Source organism: Bos indicus x Bos taurus, chromosome 27 (genome assembly GCF_003369695.1).
Source record: "Bos indicus x Bos taurus breed Angus x Brahman F1 hybrid chromosome 27, Bos_hybrid_MaternalHap_v2.0, whole genome shotgun sequence".
Taxonomy (NCBI): Eukaryota; Metazoa; Chordata; class Mammalia; order Artiodactyla; family Bovidae; genus Bos; species Bos indicus x Bos taurus.
In genome coordinates, this window is record NC_040102.1 from 15,821,598 (window position 1) to 15,841,432 (window position 19,835).

The 19,835-nt window shown below is 38.9% G+C and overlaps 1 protein-coding gene across 43 annotated transcripts in view; it reads right to left on the reverse strand.

Annotated features, from left to right (window-relative positions):
- Positions 1–19,835, reverse strand: part of SORBS2 (sorbin and SH3 domain containing 2) — a 326,123-nt gene that overhangs the window by 67,592 nt on the left and 238,696 nt on the right. For 25 of the 43 annotated variants that reach the window (XM_027529616.1, XM_027529642.1, XM_027529640.1 and 22 more), the window contains 3 exons: positions 10,438–10,576; positions 5,967–6,139; positions 244–310 (listed from right to left, as the gene is read on the reverse strand). In XM_027529616.1, the coding sequence (XP_027385417.1) occupies positions 244–310; positions 5,967–6,139; positions 10,438–10,576 (379 nt within the window). Of the gene's footprint in view, positions 1–243; positions 311–5,173; positions 5,862–5,966; positions 6,140–10,437; positions 10,577–13,612; positions 13,649–19,835 lie in introns of those variants that run through there. The other 18 variants (XM_027529620.1, XM_027529623.1, XM_027529629.1 and 15 more) reach the window with 5 other exon arrangements.

Below are 19,835 nucleotides of genomic sequence, written 5' to 3' on the forward strand. Positions count from 1 at the left end.
AGTATTCTTGCCTGGAGAATTCCATAGACAGAGGAACATGGCAGGCTCCAGTCAATGGGGTCACAAAGAATTGGACAAGACTGAGTGACTAACACTTAACACTAAGAGTAAGGAGGAGTGTTGAAAAGAAGGGAGGGCCATGAAGTTTGCTAGAGTCTTGACATTTTGTGTGAAACAAAACTGCACAGAAGAGTACTTATTCTTCCACCCACAAAGACCTGATCAGAAAACAGAACTACATACCCGGCTTGTGTACCATGTGGATTTGCTTAAACATGGTCTTGTACCAGTCCTTCGGTCTGTCAACGGTCTGTAAAAGAAAATGTCCCAAAGTTACAAAACTGGTCACAAATAGATGTTGTTCCGCTTTCTATATTTTATCCTTTTTCATAGCAGATTCGGTTCTGTAATACAATTTTCTCTTTATTATTTCATGATGACAGTATCACATTACTGACCAGGGGATTTTTGTAGAAACTAACACCTGTGGCTGGTGATTTGTTATGTAAGTAAATATTGAAACACTCAGGTCAATACTGTTTGGGTAACAAAGGATGTATTAATACATCTCTGGTCAATAAGCTGATATCACTAGACAGCATATTAAAAAGCAGAGACATTACTTTGCCAACAAAGGTCTGTCTAGTCAAGGCTATGGTTTTTCCTGTGGTCATGTATGGATGTGAGAGTTGGACCATAAAGAAAGCAGAGTGCTGAAGAAATGATGCTTTTGAACTGTGGTGTTGGAGAAGATTCTTGAGAGTCCCTTGGACTGCAAGGAGATCCAACCAGTCCATCCTAAAGGAGATCAGTCCTGGGTGTTCATTGGAAGGACTGATGTTGAAGCTGAAACTCCAATACTTTGGCCACCTCATGTGAAGAGCTGACTCACTGGAAAAGACCCTGATGCTGGGAAAGATTGAGTGCAGGAGAAAAGGGAACAACAGAGGATGAGATGGTTGGATGGCATCACTGACTCAATGGACATGGGTTTGGGTGGACTCCGGGAGTTGGTGATGGACAGGGAGGCCTGGCGTGCTGCGACTCATGGGGTCGCAAAGAGTCGGACACGACTGAGTGACTGAACTGAACCGACCCACAGTTTGTAAGCATATTACCCCTTGTTTGAGTTTAGGATGAGCTGGAATATTATATGCTATGGTTTTTTTCCAGATCACAGTTGTGCCCAAGCCTGGGTAGTTGATATTTCCACAAGCTTATTTATATAAAATTAGCTAAACTGAGCAAATTCTGAGAGACAGTGAAGGACAGGAAAGCCTGGTGTGCTGCAGTTCACAGGGTTACAAAGAGTTGGACCCAACTTAGTGACTGAACAACAACAAGTTGAATCAAAGCTATAGTTTTGTAATTATAGTTCATAGTTATAGTTTTTTGTTGCACTCCTTTTGGTGATAATTATCATTATCCATAAAAACTTGTTAGTATACTATTCAATACATTATTTTTAAAATTAACTGGGCAATATTTTGGATGCAAACTGTATTCTGATCATTGGCTTAGAATTAGAGAAATAAAAATTTGATATTTACTAGTGTAAGTTAATAAAATACTGAATATAGTAAATAATTTAGTGTCCTGGAGCAAGTCCAAAAATTTAGCTATTGCTTCAAAACTCCTTTAACATAATAATAAAATGTTGGCAGAATTTGCTGTGCTAAACTGCAAGTTCCTTAAAAGCAGAAGCTTCTTATCCACTCTGCTTTTGACATAATGTAAACAGTAGGCTACATTGGAAAGCTGAGATTAATGTCAGATCAACCTAGATTCAATTCTTGGTTCCTTTAATTACTGTTTAATATTTCCCAGCAATGTGAATTTGGGCGAGTGAGGTAACCTTTTAGAGCCTCAGTTTTCTCTAAGATGAAATAATTATATCCACATCATAGAATTGTTATGGAAAATAAAAGAGACAGTGTATGCAAAAAGATCTAAAACAGTGGCTAGAATATAAGAAATGTTCCATAAGCCATAATAGTAGAAAATCTCAAATATTTACAGAATAAAAGAATGGATGACCTAGGTTTTTGGATGGAAGTCTGCCTAATAGTATACCTGTAAATGGGTGCATATGCCTTATAATCATAATCAAGATTTTGCTTGGCAAGCTGTTCACCTCAGCTCTTCCAGGGTTATTCCGGTAAGAAACATGACTGTTCTGTCTATAGTAACTAAATATACCATTTTTTTAGATGGTTCTCTTCATACAAAATATTCTGTTAGGACAGCCATAAAAGTAATCATGTGTTTGTTACACTGAGCTTTGGTGTACATTTTGTATCCTGATTTTTCTCTCCAGTGTGGACATTGTGTTTTTCTTCTGGAAACTGAGAGTTTGTCCTATATCTAAATTTCTTTTGCTAAGAATATCTGATTCTGATAATCACGACAAATAGAGTACCATCAAGGGCTACCTGACTTTGTTGGAAATCGCTTCTTCATTCATTTTAGCCTCTTTTTACAGTGGAAATATTGGGTGGACTTATACTCAAATGGTGGGAGCTGGTGGGGGAGGAAGTGACAAAGCAAAGTCTAGCTGTTATTTGCTTGTTTAAACAAAGTAGCTGAACTTGTATTTTTAAGGGACATTTAGTTTCATAAAAGATGGATTTCTTTTTTTTTTATTAAGCTTTGATTCCTCTGTAGTCTTTAGCAATAAAAAATAAGAAATAACACTGTGTAAACATGTTTCCCAGCCATACCTGAACACCACCGATGGCAATGGGGAAGCTGAATAAGTGAGTTATATCACTGTATATGGCAAGGTATCCTGACAGACGGGATTTTTTTTTTCCCTTCACTTGCTAGAGGGCACATATCAGGCAGGATCTTCGTTGTGCCATCTGCTAGCTTTATATGGTGAGCACTGAGATACCAGGAAATGCCCAAGTTGGTTGACAAAGAGGAATATGAACCTGGTAAATGGGAACACTTAACCTCTCCATCTCTTTCTCAAAGAAGTCCTCTAAGCATTTAAAGTTCCTTTTATATATGTCCTCATGTAGGTTGTTACAGCAAATGGTGAGATTAAGTAAACAGAAGTCTACTTGAATTTGAAAAGTTTACTGTCTTATGTGTTCTTCAAAATGGTTTTGCATTGACAGTAGCTATTAGTAAATCACTCTTTGGTTGTTTTCTCTAACTTGGCTGAATAAACCTGAAAATTTATATTCCTCTAGTTTACAAAACATCAGAATTCTACATTGATTTATCAGGCAGAGATTTCCAAAAAGGGGAAAGACACGTATTTTCTACCCACCAGTGTTCATTGTTCTGTTCTGTTTTTGCCCCTTTCCAGCTTTGAAAAGGCTCTACTGGTGTTATATTTGAGGTAGAAGAAAAGAATCTTGTATTTCACTTAACTAGTTGGCCTTAATTACACAGTCTCGTGGGAGCTGGACCCCAGCGGGTTTTGTTGTTGTCGTTAAGGATGGCAGTAAAAGGCTGGCACAGACGTCCCAGGTCACATGAGAGAGGGCAGTCTGGGGAGCTGCTCCCCTTCCTGCAAATAGCTCAAAGGTGCGTTTGTTTAACTCTTGGCTTTCTAGAGTTTCTAGGTGACTTTACAAAATTCTGTGTCCTTGGTCTATGGAAATCGAGAGAGACAATGTGTATAAAGGGACCTAGCACAACACCTTGGAGAAGGCAATGGCAACCCACTCCAGTGTTCTTGCCTGGAGAATCCCAGGGGTGGGGGAGCCTGGTGGGCTGCCGTCTATGGGGTCGCACAGAGTCGGACACGACTGAAGCGACTTAGCAGCAGCAGCAGCAGCAGCATACCTAGAATATGTCTAAAATGAGCCTACAGTCTAAACTGTCTAACTGAGACCGTGAGACTATAAAATGGTACACTGACACAGCACTGCCTTTGGTGTGCACCCTGAGCAGAAAGCCCATGTGAAGTAATGTAAGTCAGATAATCATTGCTTTCTATGCGGATGAGAAGGGAAAACAGCCTTGGAGATTCTTGGCCTGCTGTGGCTCCGAGATGGCCTGACTCCACATTTATAAACACAGCTATACTTGGGGATGTGCTGTGCGGGGCTGACAAATAAGAAATGTGAATGAGTCTTCAGACCTGTACCTTTTTTGTAAACTTTGAAACGTCTACAGAGGAGCCTGGCTGTACATAAAAATGCTGGTTCCTTATAAGGAACTTCTGAGTTGCTTATATTTTATTTTCTGTTTTATAGAAGGGAAGCTTGCATTGAATGTCTAGTATATGCGTTTGTTTATGCATATCTAAACATGCTTTCCATTTGGCAGTAGATAAAACACAATATAAGATTTTTAATATTTTTTGACTTTTCATTAACCATCTCTAACATCTCGGTTTTTTCCTTTTAAAATGTGAAAAGCAAGGCCTTGTTATTTAAGAAAATTATATCTAATGGATAAAAACAGTTCTAACTTTGCAGTGTACTGACTTAAAAACACACCTAGAGGTCTCAGATAAAATAAGAGAGTCTATATAACTGTGCAGAATCAGGAATCTCTAATTTGTGTAACTATTATGTTTCAAGGGTCAATTTAACAAAACCAGTGACACTGTACCAGTCTGACACTGTATCCCTACTCTATTAGGGGAAAAACATTCTAATTAAAGTATTTGGGAAACCTTAAAAAAGAAATATACAAGGAAGCGCCACCACCAGAAACATGCAGTCACTGTAAGATTAAAAGTGTTTGTCCGATCGCAAACTTTTCCTGTCACTTAAATATGACAACCATTGGTGCCAACATAGATTTTTTTAGGTCTTTATAATTAGCCACATTCAACATTCCCAGAATCTCATGAGTCTAAAGCCCTAGCAATGACTCTACAGACTTACCTTCTGGCTTCCCTTTCTAATACAGATGCTTGGAATAATCACTTTTTAACTCTTCTCTCAGATCGTGGGATCCATATAATAAATGCAAATTCAAGAAGAGAAGAACCTCACCCACCCTCACTCTCTCGTTCATTTTGAGCAGATTCCAATTGCCCCAGATCTTTTTCTAATCTAATGCCCGTCTTTTCCTCTCTGCACTCTCGTCTTTGGCCCAGCAGGCAGGTTTGCATTCCAAACCAGGAGCCCTCCGCAACCTCCCAGCCAGGTATGCGGACCCGTGTATGCAGATGGCGCTGCGGTCCCTCCCCGCCCCCCAGTTTCACCTGCAGAGGTGCTGCGGCTCTCATCCTGGCGCCCGGTCTTCTTCCCCGCAGGCTAGCACAAACCTCCTCTCCAAGTGGACTGGCTCAGCAAGCAGCTGCCTGCCCGAGCTCGGCCTCTGCCGCTGCTGAACTTTGCCAGAAGGGGCTGCCCTGACGCACTGAGCAATGGTCTGGCAGAGTTTACAGACTGGAGGAAAAAAAAAAAAACCCAACCCAAACACTTCCACTGATCGCCCCGGAGAGCTCTCGGCAGGCACAGCCGACGAGGGACACTCAAATGTGATGTGTATTTTCCTCGGACAGCTTTTCCTTTCTCTGACATGAACTCCCTTCCCTCCAATCATCAGGCTTCTCAACTCCCAATCCAGGGCTCCCAATCTCCTGGCAGTAAGGCACATCCATCTCCAGACACAAATCACTGGCTTATTTGCTGTGCACGTGGGAATTCAGTGTAGCCAAAGAATTCACATTTAATTCTCCCTTCTCTCTTCTCTCTCTGTTGCCTTAACACTCCTTGGTAAAAGGTGAAGGCAAACAAAGCTTACTTCTATCATCTCACAGAATCACAATTTTCGTGCTTTTTAAATTGAAATAGAGAAACAGATTGGGCCATTATCTTCAATGGACAGTTCCTTTTCTCTGCTGCACACAGCATAATATTCATGAGAACTCAGATGGCACAGAGGGCAATCCTCATTATATAAGAGTGTAGGAATGCACAAAGCCACCGACAATCCATCCTTTGTGGAGATTTGCACAGCCCCGGAGCAAAGCGGGCACTGGCATTTCCTACCGTTCTGATTGCCGTGGGGATTCCGGATTCATCCACTGGCCCGATCCCTGGGTAGTGGGGTGCCTTGATGACTGTCACTCTCTTTTCCTCCTCGGAGGACCTGTACAGTGGTACCGAGCTGCCCACGCTGCCGTCCAGAGACTGAGCATGCTGGGGGTATGCCTCCGAGGAATCTGCAGAGAAGATGTGAAATATAGTTGATGCACAGGGAATCAGAGTAATGAAGCCTCATATTCATGCCTACTATAATACAGTATATTATAATTATCTGTAATTACATAGTTATATGTGATTAATTATGCATAAATATGTAATACTATGTGCTTCCCTGGTGGCTCAGACAGTAAAGAACCTGCCTGTAATGCAGGAGGCCCAGGTTTGATCTTTGGGTAGGGAAATCCCCTGGAGAAGAGAATGGCAATTCACTACATTATTCTTGCCTGGAAAATCCCATGGCTAGAGGAGGCTGGTGGGCTACAGTCCATGGGCTTGCAAAGAGTCAGGCATGACTGAGCCAATAACACACATGTAATACTACATTTATAAATAAATATAGAGTGTATTTGCATCAGTATATCTTCTAGCTCATTTATCTTAAATTTGAGTCACTCATTTTTAACATGTAGGTATATATTGAACCAGGCTCCTTTGTCCATGAGGATTCTTCAGGCAAGAATACCAGAGTGGGTTGCCATGCATTCCTCCAGGGGATCTTCCCAACTCAGGGATCGAACCCAGGTCTCCTGCTTTGCAGGCAGATTCTTTACCATCTGAGCCACCAGGGAAGCCCAAGAATTCTGGAATGGGTACCCTATCCCTTCTCCAGGGGATCTTCCTGACCCAGGAATAGAACTGAGGTCTCCTGCATTGCAGGCAGTTCTTTACCAGCTGAGCTACCAGGGAAGCTCCGTATTATATCTATAAATAAATACAGAGTGTATTTCCATCACTATTTCTTTTAACTCCTTTATCTTAAATTTGAGCCACTCTTTGTTAACATGTAGGTATATACTGTTCGGACCTCTGAAAACAAGATCTTCATCATTCAGTGACAGGGGTTAAGGGAAGAATAGTATTTGTTGAAAGACCATGTGGCCGTGTGGCCACCACTGTGTTAAGAAAGTGCTTTTGAGATTTTTCTGGTGGGTCTAGTGATGATGACTTCCTAATCACATCAGGAAATCTTCACATCCAAACGTATACTTGGATGTTAAGGCATATGGTTAAAGAAATGATCATAAGCTATTAGTATTAATTTTTATCTAAGACTCTATGATGGCCAGAATAGCTTTGTTTTTACTTTAAAGAAGCAAAAACCATGACTTCTCACCCCTGGGATGTGAAAGTTGCCATAAGCATACAGTGTGGCTGAGATTTATCACATTCTTATTTTCAAGCCATCTTTGTTAACTTTTGGTGTACTTTTGTAAGAAACAAAGAGGACATAGGTGTACTATATATTCCACTTATAGTACCTGGGTATTTATACATTATTATCATTTATTTAGTACAATTGATGATATACTTTCTGTTTTTCTACAGTAAATTTCAAAATTTTGCTGACCAAGTATGACTCTCAGCCATGGTTTTGCAGGTCTGTTACTCATGTAACTTGGGTCTTTTTTTTTTTTTTTTTTATGTGGATAAGGAAGTCTTTATGTCAGGGTAGCAGTCATTGATTACATATAAGTATAGATATAGATATAGCAGATCTAAAAAAAATCTAAAAAGATATGACTGTTTTGTAGCAGAACTTCATAAGATATTTTTAAAAATTGACTCATCATTATAAGGATAAATAAAGATAAGACCTCTTCAAACTAAAATCCATTGTAACATTTATAACTTCTATACTCCGATTATGTTTTAGTTTGCAACAGAAAGGCTTTTTCAGTCCATTTCAATTCATGATGAAGGATAAATAAGGCTAAGAATAAAACTGCATTATGTGCTATTGTATATAAAAGTAATATCTTTCCCAAGCAACTCCAAATTAAGATGCAAAGTGATACTTGACTCTGATTTTGCATTTAATTATGGAAAGGATTTGAGTGGACACCACGATGCTAGTATTTCTATCAAATATTTTTTGAGCACTGAGTATGTGCAAAGTCCCAGTCTAAACGGTGTTCAGTTCAGTCACTCAGTCGTGTCCGACTCTTTGTGACCCCATGAATCTCAGCACTCCAGGCCTCCCTGTCCATCACCATCTCCCGGAGTTCACTCAAAGTCACATCCATCGAGTCAGTGATGGCATCCAGCCATCTCATCCTCTGTCTTCCCCTTTTCCTCCTGCCCCCAATCCCTCCCAGCATCAGAGTCTTTTCCAATGAGTCAACTCTTCGCATGAAGTGGCCAAAGTACTGGAGTTTCAGCTAGCATCATTCCTTCCAAAGAACACCCAGGGCTGATCTCCTTTAGAATGGACTGGTTGGATCTCCTTGCAGTCCCAGGGACTCTCAAGAGTCTTCTCCAACACCACAGTTCAAAAGCATCAATTCTTCAGCACTCAGCTTTCTTCACAGTACAACTTTTGCATCCATACATGACCACAGGAAAAACCATAGCCTTGACTAGACAGACCTTTGTTGGTAAAGTAATGTCTCTGCTTTTGAATATGCTATCTAGGTTGGTCATAACTTTTCTTCCAAGGAGTAAGCACCTTTTAATTTCATGGCTGCAATCACCATCGGTGTTAACTCTGTCTTAATATGTGATTCCTAAGATTCTATGAACTAATAGCTTACATAATACAAGTTAGCCTTTTATTTTATTGTGCTCTTATATGGTTACTAACTCTCATTTTCAATCTTTTTGTCCTCAACTGTATAAAGTTCCTTTAGGGCAGAATAGTTCCTCTAGGCAGAATTTGTTCAATATTTATCTACAGAATTTTTTTCTGTGTAGTATAGTTTATATGTAAAATCGACCCATTGATATGTTCTAATATAAAAATCTGTCCATTATCAAGTATTTATATATTTTATTTGTTGGAGTGGGAGGGACAAAACTGTGTTCATTAAGAAAGATAAAGAGGAGAGTCTAATTTTGATAATAATTATTTGGGAAAATATTATGGCAAGAGTAATTTGTAGAATTTTACTATAGATATGTGTTCATGCATAGCTCCATAAAGAATCTAAATATAACAGACTCCTATTATAATACTACACCACAGATTGCTTATATAAGGGCAGTGTTTTGGCACAAAGACATTCTACTTTCTTATACTCTAAAAGGACATCATTATAAGATTCACAGATGATCCCAGGAGCAGCCTTAGAGAATGAGCAAGTATATTTAGACTTCTGCTTAATGAGTCTCATGGCTCCATGTAAGTCTTATAATTAGAGAGCTTTTGTTGGCCACAAAAGTTTGAGTTGCATAATCCATAGGCTGGGTGTTCCTGGGTAAATTAATACCCTCATTTTCTTTCAATACAGTGTCAGGGGTGAGAAGATGCTGTCTACTGTCAATGAAGACATGGGAGTTAAAGCCCTGTCTAGTTCCTTTCTCTTTGCTGCTTGGTGGTGTCCAGAGGATTGGTCTCCTGCTTTTCTGAGAGGTAGGTTGAAGTCACATGGCCCTCTGCCGGGTTCCCTGTTTCCAGCTGTCCTGGAGGCTTTCCGGTTGCTAAGCATGAAACCTTTTTCAGCTTCAATTCAGATGATGGTTTGATTCGGTCAGTTTCCCAATGTTTGGGGTTTTTTCTTTACCCTTTTAAAAGCCAAGAAATACTTATTACATTATCTTCTAAGTTGTCCTAACATAGTTTGCTGCATAAAAATGTTTCTAGAATTACATAGCACAGCTTCTTTTCCAGGAGGCTCTAAAGAGTTCATTAGCCCCATGAAATTATGTCTTAATATTTATGTGGCTGTTCTAATGTTCATTTCTTTTTCTGGAGGAGAGCTCTATCTTTGACTTAATTCCCCAAAGATTTAGAAATAACTTCCTATAAAATTCTGGAATCATTTAAAGGAACTCACACCCCCGTCTGATGGTCTTCTGGTCTCGGTTCCAACAGCAGTTTACTACTCTGTGAGGCGCCTGTCCCCTTGTTAGGCTGTTTTAATTGCTAAACAGTTCTATAATGAAAGCTTTTCCATGAAAGAAAGGGCTGTCTCAAACACAGATGGTATCTATCCCTCATGGAAAGTTCTCCTGCTGTATGTGCACTCGCTTCTCCCTAAATGGCCATCTCTGTCTTTCTACGCCATCACCCCAAATATCTAATAGCCTTCTCCACACACAGACATAGATGCAGTCATTGTCTTGGAATAGCTGGGTGTCTATTTTCTCCAGTGTTGAATCCTCTGCCTTTAATTCCTCCCCTAGGATAGGCTCATTAAAAAAATGCAGTGTTGCATATTTCTTCTTCCTTTTCCAAAAATTATTTGGATGCTTTATAAATTTCTCATGTGGTTTGTACCTGCTATATTTAAATTGTCATGAAAATCAGATGACTTACCAAGTGACCGGCCATGCTGCATGATCATGCTTGAATTGAGTGAGCCTGGTAGCGAGTAAGCAGAAGGGGAAAACGGCCTTTGATAGTAACTCATTGGACTCACAGTGCCTCCAGAGTTTCCATTCACTGTTATCTGGCTCTGAGAAAAGTGCAAAGACATCCTGTTAAAGCACACATTCCCCTATACGCCTCACTCCTTAATTGGCAATAAAGACTTCCACTCACATGACAGCAATCAGCTGTCAAGTGTTTATTTACTTTGAAACTGATGTCTAGAAGGGCATGGCACGTTCTTTTCAGTGTCTTCTCTATTTTCCTTTACTTTGAAAATCACTTTCTTTTTATGTCAGAGACCATAGGAGGTGATGAGGGAATGGAAGCAGCTGACCACTGGGCACAGCACTCTGCCAACAGTGATGTCCAAAGATCTCATAGGAGTCAGTTACAATAAACACGAGGGTGAATCTGTTCCTATGTCATGACTTAAGTAGTCAGAACACTGTCATACTGCTCTGCGTGTCGGATTTGAAATGAATGTTCTTTGATGAGAAGAAAGGGATTGGCTCTCAGGTTTAATCATGGATATATACCCTCTAGTGAATCAGTGTCTCCAGGGCAAGGTGACTAACAGAAGGAGGATAATTGTTTGCATTTATATGTCCTGAAGCAATCTATTCTGGAAGAATCAAATACTTCGCAGAACATCAGAAAGATGTGTTAAATCTCTGGCTACTTCCAGCTCTCATCTCACTTTTTAGCCCTTTATAGTAATACTAATTTGTTGTTTTGATAGCTTTTTATCTGAGTATTTTCATATCCCCATTGGTGTTTCAAGATCCCTGTTTTAAATTGTGATACATATGCTTTTTAAACATTTTTTTTTCCTGTATAACATGCAATCTGGTGCTAATATCATAGTAGATATTCAGTAGATACATATTAAAATTGAATTGAATCAGCTCAGTTCAGAGAGGTTGAACTCACTGCTATTAAGCTTGCCTGTCTGTCTACAGTGCAGCACTGGGCACTGTGCAGATGCATGCAAATAAGATAAAACGTTAGCAAGAGCACTTGGTTAAAATACAGCTGAATATAGTACACGCACAGCACACATATGCATACAGATAAAGAACCATAATTTGTGAACTTAATCTACTTATTTTAAAACAATTAAACTTTTGTTGTACAGGCCTGAAACATAGGTAGTCAATTAATTTCACATTTCCATGATTTCTCACTTTAAAGCAGATGTTTTCAAATCATGTAGAATTAATCCAATTTTGTTACTTTCTAGCCATGCCACATCTGTCCTAAAGTCAGTAAGCATTTCATTACAATGATAGTGCTTAACGATGAAGTACTTCTCTGAGCTGTTACAGAAATTACTCTCATAAGCAACTCTGTCTTGAGGGTCTTCTAACTTAGAGCACTGGCCATTCAAATAAGTGTGATGCACAGATCTCCCCAAATGCTTCAGAATGCTTATATACCTTTGATGAATTATTCAATAATATTTTTGCCTCGTGGCCCAAATCCAATTTGGTTGATCTTTGTAAATATATTTTCAATATTATTGTTATAATGTGTTTGAATTAACATTAAAGGTAGGAGAACTAAAAACTATCATGTTTTGTAACTAAACTTAGGAAAGCTGCCCTTCCTTCTATATTGATGGTTTCAATAACAATGGCTATGGGTTAAAAAAAAAAATAAACACTGCAAATAGATTTAGTCTTTCATCATGTTAAATCAATTAGGATTTTACTAATTGAATGCTACTATTAGAACTTTAGAATATATTTTATTGTTATATGAAATGATTATTAGGAAAGCCATCTCATGGAGAAGGTATATGCAATTTAAAATAAGTTCATATAGTGTTGGGTTTTGTATCAGTTAGCTATTGCTGCTTAACAAGCCACCTAAGACAGAATCTAAAACAATAAACGTTTATTATTGCACTGCAAAAAAAAAGTAAGTTCAGTTACAATTAGCTCCACAAGGATATATGTATCCCTTTCAGGCATACATGCAGTATACATAATTGAAAATCTGCACCATAAAATTTTGAAGCACTTCAGTCATTCATAAATCATTTATTAGGGGCTGCTTGTCAAATAAGACATATGTAAATGATATAAATATGTATGGAAAATATTTATATTTAATCTAAATGGAAGACAAATTATTGCTATATAAAACAATAAATATTCATAAATTTCTGTATTGGAATGGCTTGGGAAAATGGTTCCAAAAAATTCATAGGGCTAAATTTCTGCAGTGTAGATTATATACATTATTTACTCCTGTTGGACAAATGGGTTCAAAAGATGTAGCTGTTAATGAAGGAGCAGCAAGAATTAACATCATACAGTGAGTAATCATGTATGTGATGAATAAGGAGATGTGAACTGCTCACACAGGGCACATTCATATGAGTCTCTGAAGTAAATTAGGATTTAGACTTTATAATCGAATCATCATCATATTATATGGATATCTAAATTTTTGAGAAAACTTATTAAGGCAAATCACTGTACAACTCACTAGAGCAACACAGTGTGAACGTAAGTGACTCCAAAATGAATTAGGAGAATATAATTGACTTTTTCAGCCCAAAATAGGCTTATGAGGATGATTCTAGTGGAATTTTCCCTAATAGATGATACAGGATTGGTTTAGATGAAATCAACACCTATGCAAATAAAAATGCTCAGGTGCAAAATCAGATGGCAGACAAGAAACTGGTCCTTTTGGCTTTTGGAGATCTGTTTAAAAAATGATGGAGCAAAGGAAAGAGGAGTAATTCCGTGCATGATAGCAGGGGTGGTTAAGGTGACACCATCTGTCATGGCAGACTGCTGACCCAAGGTTGGGGAAGGTGTTTCAGAATGGTCAGTGGTGTCAGAGTCAGCTATCTGCAGTTCATCTGGGGTGGCTGAGGAGGACTCCCTGGAGGAGCAGGAGGAGTGCTCGCCCCGGGAGACGTGGTTATAAAAACAGTGTGAAAAGGTTTGGGGGTATTTGCAGGTGTGAAGACCCCAAATCAGCAGGTGGTGGCAGGGTAAGTGAGGCTGGGCTGGAGCCACCGTCTTGTGAAAAAGGATTATGAGGTACCCCAGAAGGTGGGCATGGGGCAGAGGCTTCTGGTCAGATTTGTCTGTGAAGCGTTTACCTCCAACACATTGGCAGTTAAGTTCTGGTTTCCAAGCTGAGTTTGAGGAAAAAATAATGAGAAGAGAGATAAATTATCCAATTAATAAAAACATCTCTTTTTGTGCAGTGTGACAGAGAAGGCAAAGCACAGATTTATTTGCAAGCACTTTAAGGAAATATATTTAGAAGGATTAGGTGCCAACCACACAGTAGAGGAAAAGCATGAAAACATGCAGAAAATGAATCCAGTGCGTTTTGGAAATAAGACCAGTTTTCACACAGCTTTCATTTGTGGGTAGGAGCTTAAGAGTGCTGGCATAATGGAATTTTTTTCTCCTAAGTTTTAGTTTTTGTACTGGTGACAGCAAGTTAATACCTGGTTATCCATCGGTTGGCAGAATTAGTTTCCCTTCATCAGAAAAATCTTATAGCAGTTTTCTCCTCCTGCCTCCTTCTTGGAAAGTGTCCCCCAACTATAAATTAGTTTGCCTTGTGTTATGTTGATTTACAGATCTAGAGACTGATCAAACTAAACACAACTAAGTGGAAAGGGAATTTTGTTTCCTTTCCACTCATTGAATCTCTATTTTGATTTCACTGCTGCTGCTGCTGCTAAGTTGCTTCAGTTGTGTCCGACTCTGTGCGACCCCATGGACTGCAGCCTACCACTATAAGATGCTAAAAGGATTGAACTTTAAGGTATCCTAGCAGTGGAAATAGTGGTATCTTTGTGTGAAAATGGAAAAAGACAAAACAAACCAAAAACCAGCCATGGATGATGTTAGAGTACATCCTAGTTGGTTAGAACTACTGTTGGCTTTAAATCTTAGGTAAAGGAGAAAGAAACTGAAGACGAAAGAGAAGGTCTAATACCTCCAAGGCTATACAACCCAAGAGGCTGAACATGGTGGGAAGGGTGGTCTGTAAAAGGAAGAGAGTGGATGGCCCATTAAAGATTATTCGTCCTAACCTTCTGTTATCTGACCACACAGGTCAAATATGATGATAAATGTATTCACTCAACATGAGTAAATGAAACACTGAACCAAAATATTTTTTCTTACTCCTCACTCTGAAACCCCCACCTCCAGAATAGAGGATTTTTGAGTGTTTGGTATGGTGTCGGTTGTAACATAGATAGCCAAAATATTATATTAATACAAGGATGGGGAATACAGTAAACAGAACTGTATCAATGTAAAAATCTTGCCTAGTAAAGATTTAAGTGGTTCTTGGCCAGTCGTCATGTTTATAACAGTTGATCTCATGTAGACTGCTGATCTCATAAAAAGTTAAAATTAATTTTTTCCTCAGACATTTAATTGAAGAATTAAAAAAAAAAAACCCACTATATAAAATGATCTCTTGGTCATAGATGCCTTGAAAATCTGAGAGCTATTGATCCTTCTCAGGAAAAATGCACACACTCATAAAATTTCGTGTCAATTTTAGGAGTTAATGAATACTCAAAAGCATATCTTTAACAGGTTAAGAAACTCCAACCCTGAATAAAAGTCAGATTTCTCTATTCTATTCTTATCTAGTAAGCTTGTGTTGTTGTTGTTTAAAGACACTCATTTTACCTTCTTGTCCCATTTAGGTTGTAACATAATATTAAGCAGAGTTCCCTGTATATACAGTAGGTCTCTGTTGGTTATCCATTTTAAATACAGCAGTGTCTACATGTCCATCTCAATTTGAAAAAGAATAGATATGCATGTGCGTACCTGAATCGCTTTACTATGCGCCTGAAACTGACACAACATTGTTAATCAACTCTAAGCCAATATAAAATTAAACATTTATAAAGTAAAAAAACCCCACTCATTTTAAATGACACTTTTATACTTGTATAGTTTTAAGATTTTAGAATTAACTTATAGGAACCTTAAAATAACCCAGAACTTGAAATGTTTTAGAAGGACTGCATCCTTTTTATTAGTAAATTTTTAGTCGTAAGTTTAGATTTTAATGCAAGTAAAACTGTAACATTATGAAACTATAATAATTACAATCTAATAGGTTAGAATTTTGCTACAAGTCTGAATGGAATTCAGTATAGAACAGTCTTGGGTTGGATAATGTCAATGAAATTCCTCATAACAATGCAGTTTCATTTAAGACATTTTCATATAATATAAATTTCTTTAGTTCTCTTTATGCTAAATAAAATTTTTTTAAATTAAATCATTCAAAAATATTTGAGTAATCTGTGTAAAGCAAGTTTTTTTTTCCTTTAAAATAAAAAGAAAAATTAATGATTGTACCCTTCTTGGGACTGGCTTGCCCATTTTCTTTGGATGTGAAACCTGTCAAAAGCTGAAGAATATCATCTCTAAAACCACCATACTTATGGGGAATATGATCAGTTTGTATACTAGGAAGGGTCCTTATTCATTGTTCTTCTAGAGAGGGTCTATAGAAAACAGAGCTATCTCACTTTCTGAATTTCTCTCAAGCCGCTGATATGCTTACAATTTTCACATGTATGTGTGTGTAGATGACAGTAAAATGCCTCTTGTTGACTCATATCACAGTTAAATTTCCAGGGATAAAACTGGAAAGTTCAACAGTCGATTGGGCACCCACACACAAACTTTGAAAACTTTTCTCGTAGACTAGCTGGAGCTTCTTTAACATAACCCTGATGCCTGTGTTAATGAAATGCCCTCTTAGACACAGGGGGAGAAAGAATCACAATACAAATGTTTCCCTGAAGAGAACATAAGAGGAGGAAGATGAAAGTATGAAAAGGGGAGGGAAGTATTTTCTCATTCTGAACTACTCTGAAGTAGGAAAAACTAGTTTAAAACAAGAGCAGATTTTTTCCCCCTACTGAGTTGGTGGCAGATAGATGACTGCAGAAAATCCATCATATTTGTTTTGTGTCTCTGTCTTTTCATGACCATGTAAGGTTAAAGTGTTTGAATGTAAGTCAAAGGTCACCAATATTTTGTATCAGTTTGTGAGTGAAACGCCTGATCAACTGATCTCATAACAAACTCACACAGAAGAAGTCATGAAATATTGGTTGGCCATCCTAATAGAACACATGAGTGACTGGGGCTGGTGTTGATGGGACTGGTCCAGAAAGTATACTCTGTATTCTCTACCTTTTCTTGCATCCCACTTTGCTGGCATTTATTCGTTATCAGCCTTCCTTCACATTCTACATCTTGACCCCATGGAGCCACAGAGGTGAGTTCTCTCCCTCTTCTATATGACACTGAGACAAAGTCCTCTGTGAGTCCCTAACATTTGTGCATCAGCAGCTGTGAAAGTAAAGCTTTGGCAAATGATCAATAACTTTATTTCATAATAGATTTGTTATATATTATATGTATCATAAAGTTTATTCTCCTGAAGCAAAGGACACAGCAGTAAAAAATGCCAGAGAAAATGTGTGAGGTGTAGATTTTGCTGTCTTTCAAAGCTCCTGACTTAGACTTGAACTTATCTGACATTGAGAACAATGCAACATTTTTAGCAACAGGGTATCTGTTCACATAGTGACAGAGGGTAACATACCTCATTTTGTGTTCTCTCTATACATAGATGTGTGGGAGGTAAATTGTAACATATGCAGCTTATAAAGCAATGTGTTATATTATCAAATATGGAGAGAACGAAAATTCCTAATGGTAGGCTATAGTTTTTTTCTTACACTAATGGTCAGACTTTAATAAAAACCCAAGTATATAAATGAAACTTCTAGAGCACTAAAGTTTCCCTTTTACTCTCGATAGAGCATTTTTGTTTCTCGGGACTGCTGTTTTCTTGGGAGGATGATTCTTTATAATAGAGCATATATTTGGCTGATTTACGATATGTAGCTCATAGTTCTTGGCATTTACTGAGACTTTCTTACAAGAACATGGAATGTGGGTATTTAAAACAAAAGGTCACTGCTGTGAAAGGCCATTCCATGGCAAATGAGACTTAAAGTATATCACAATAGGCAAGATGTGGAAACATGTCTAGATCCTCATCAGTGAATGAATGAATAAAGAAAACGCAGTATATACAGGCAAGGGAAAATTATTCAGCCTTAAAAAAAGGAAATCCTGTCCCATGAGATAACACAGATGATATCCAAAGGCATTATTCTAAATGATATAAACCAGTCACAGAAGGAGAAATATTGCATGGCTCCATTTTTATGAGGGATCTAAAACAGTCAAGCTCATAGAAGCAGACAGTAGAATGGTAGTTGCCAGGAATGGGGGAGACAGGGAAATGGGAGTTGCTCTTCACAGGAGGAGTTTCAGTTATGCAAGATGGTGACGTGATTACAGTCTGGAGATCTGTTGTACAAAGCCGTGCCTGTAGTCAACGATACTATATTGTATACTTTAAAATGTGTTAAGTGGGTGGATCTCAGTTCCGTATTCTTACACAATTAAAACAAGTCAGAACTGCAACGGTTTTATACCACTTTTTGACAAAGTGTTATAAAACAAACTTTAATCCACCCATTCAAAAAATGTATTGTTGAAAATAATATATTTCCTTTTCCCAATCAGATACACAGGAAAAAGGATATTTAAAAATAACCACAGTTACTCCATATTGAGGGAATTTCATGGCAGTCACTGTACCCAGCTCCTTATAGGCAGTGAAATCTCCCAGCAATAGTCTGCGATGAATGCTACATCATTATCCCCATTTTATAGATGAAGTAAGGTTTTTATAGATGATGTAAGATGAGGCTCAGGAAAGGGTAATCATTCAGTGAATGGTCTAACATTAATAACCCCTTAAGGAGCTGACTGTCCAACTTTTCTCCTCCCAGTCTCTCTCAAGCTCACAAGAGAACTTGAGAAGGCCCCCTTCCCCACTTCTAAGTCAGCGACAGGTTAGCAGATCTCATCTTCCACATACCAGCAGCATCAGTTGTGCAGTTAACCATCTCTTCTTAATGTACTTTCTCCACTTGGCTTTCAGGAGGCCACATTTTCTGGATTTCCTCCTCCCTTAGCAGACACTGCCTTTAGTCTCCTGAGTTGGTTCCTCCTCTTACTATCGGGACGCCCTTGGGCTCAGTCCTTGGGCCTGCTCCTCTCTTTGCAGCCATGCTCTGGTCATCTCATTCAGTCTCATGGCTGCAAAAGCATCTATAAGGCGATGGCTTATATCTCCAACCTGGGCCTTTCACTGGATCTCTAGACTCCTATATCCAGTTGCATCCTGGACCTCTTCACATGGCTGTCTAAAACTCACCTCAAACTTATCAGGTCCCAGATGGAACCTCTGATCTTTCCCCAAACCTGCTGTACCCATGGTTATCCAGTCTCAGGGGACAGAGGGTGGCAAATTCCATCGTTTCCCTGTTGCAAAGATGCAAAACTTTGAAGGCAGCCTTGCCTCTTTTCTTTCCCTCACCTCCCACATGCAATCTGTCAGGAAGTCCTATGTACTGTATTTTCAAAATACATTCCGAATCCGATTTCTCACCACCTCCCCTGCTTCCACCCTGCTCAGAGCCACCGCCATTTCTCACTTAAGCTGTTGCATTGCCACCTGCTTGGCTTGCCTACTCTCCATCTTGCCCTCCTGTAGTTTGCTCTCCATGGAGCTGCCAGAATGATTCGGTTAGACTGTAAGTCAAATAGTGACAGTCGTAGCCTTAAATTCCCCCGCTGACTCCCATTTTCATTGAGAGTAAAAGTTGAAATCCTTCAGTGGCTTCTTAGAACTTCTGCCATCTGGCCTCTCTTACCTCGGACTTGACTTCCTCTTACTCTGAGCCTCACTTGATTCCTTTCCTTCCCACTGGCTTCCCTGATGGTCTTTGAACAGCCCCAGCATGCTTCAGCCTGAGCGCCTTTACACTACTAAATATTCCCTCTGCCTGGAAAGTTCTTCCCCCTTCAAAGCCGCTCTGTCTGCTGCATGAGGGCTCTTTGACTACCCTATTTAACACGGACTCTGCTGCCCTCAATCCTGGTCAGTGCTGTTTAGTTTATTGATATAATCTCCTTCTAATGTTATGTGATTCTACTTATCTAAGTTTTTATTAATATTTGTTCCCTCTGCCATCGACAAGACTTTAATCATCAATGGTTTCAAATGCAACTCTGTGGCTAGAATAGACGACACACACCCAATAAATATTTGTTGAATGAATAAAGTGTGTGCTAAGTTGCTTCAGTTATGTCCAGCTCTTTGTGACGCCATGGACTATAGCCTGCCAGGCTCTCTGTCCATGGGATTCTCCAGGCAAGGAGACTGGAGTGGGTTGC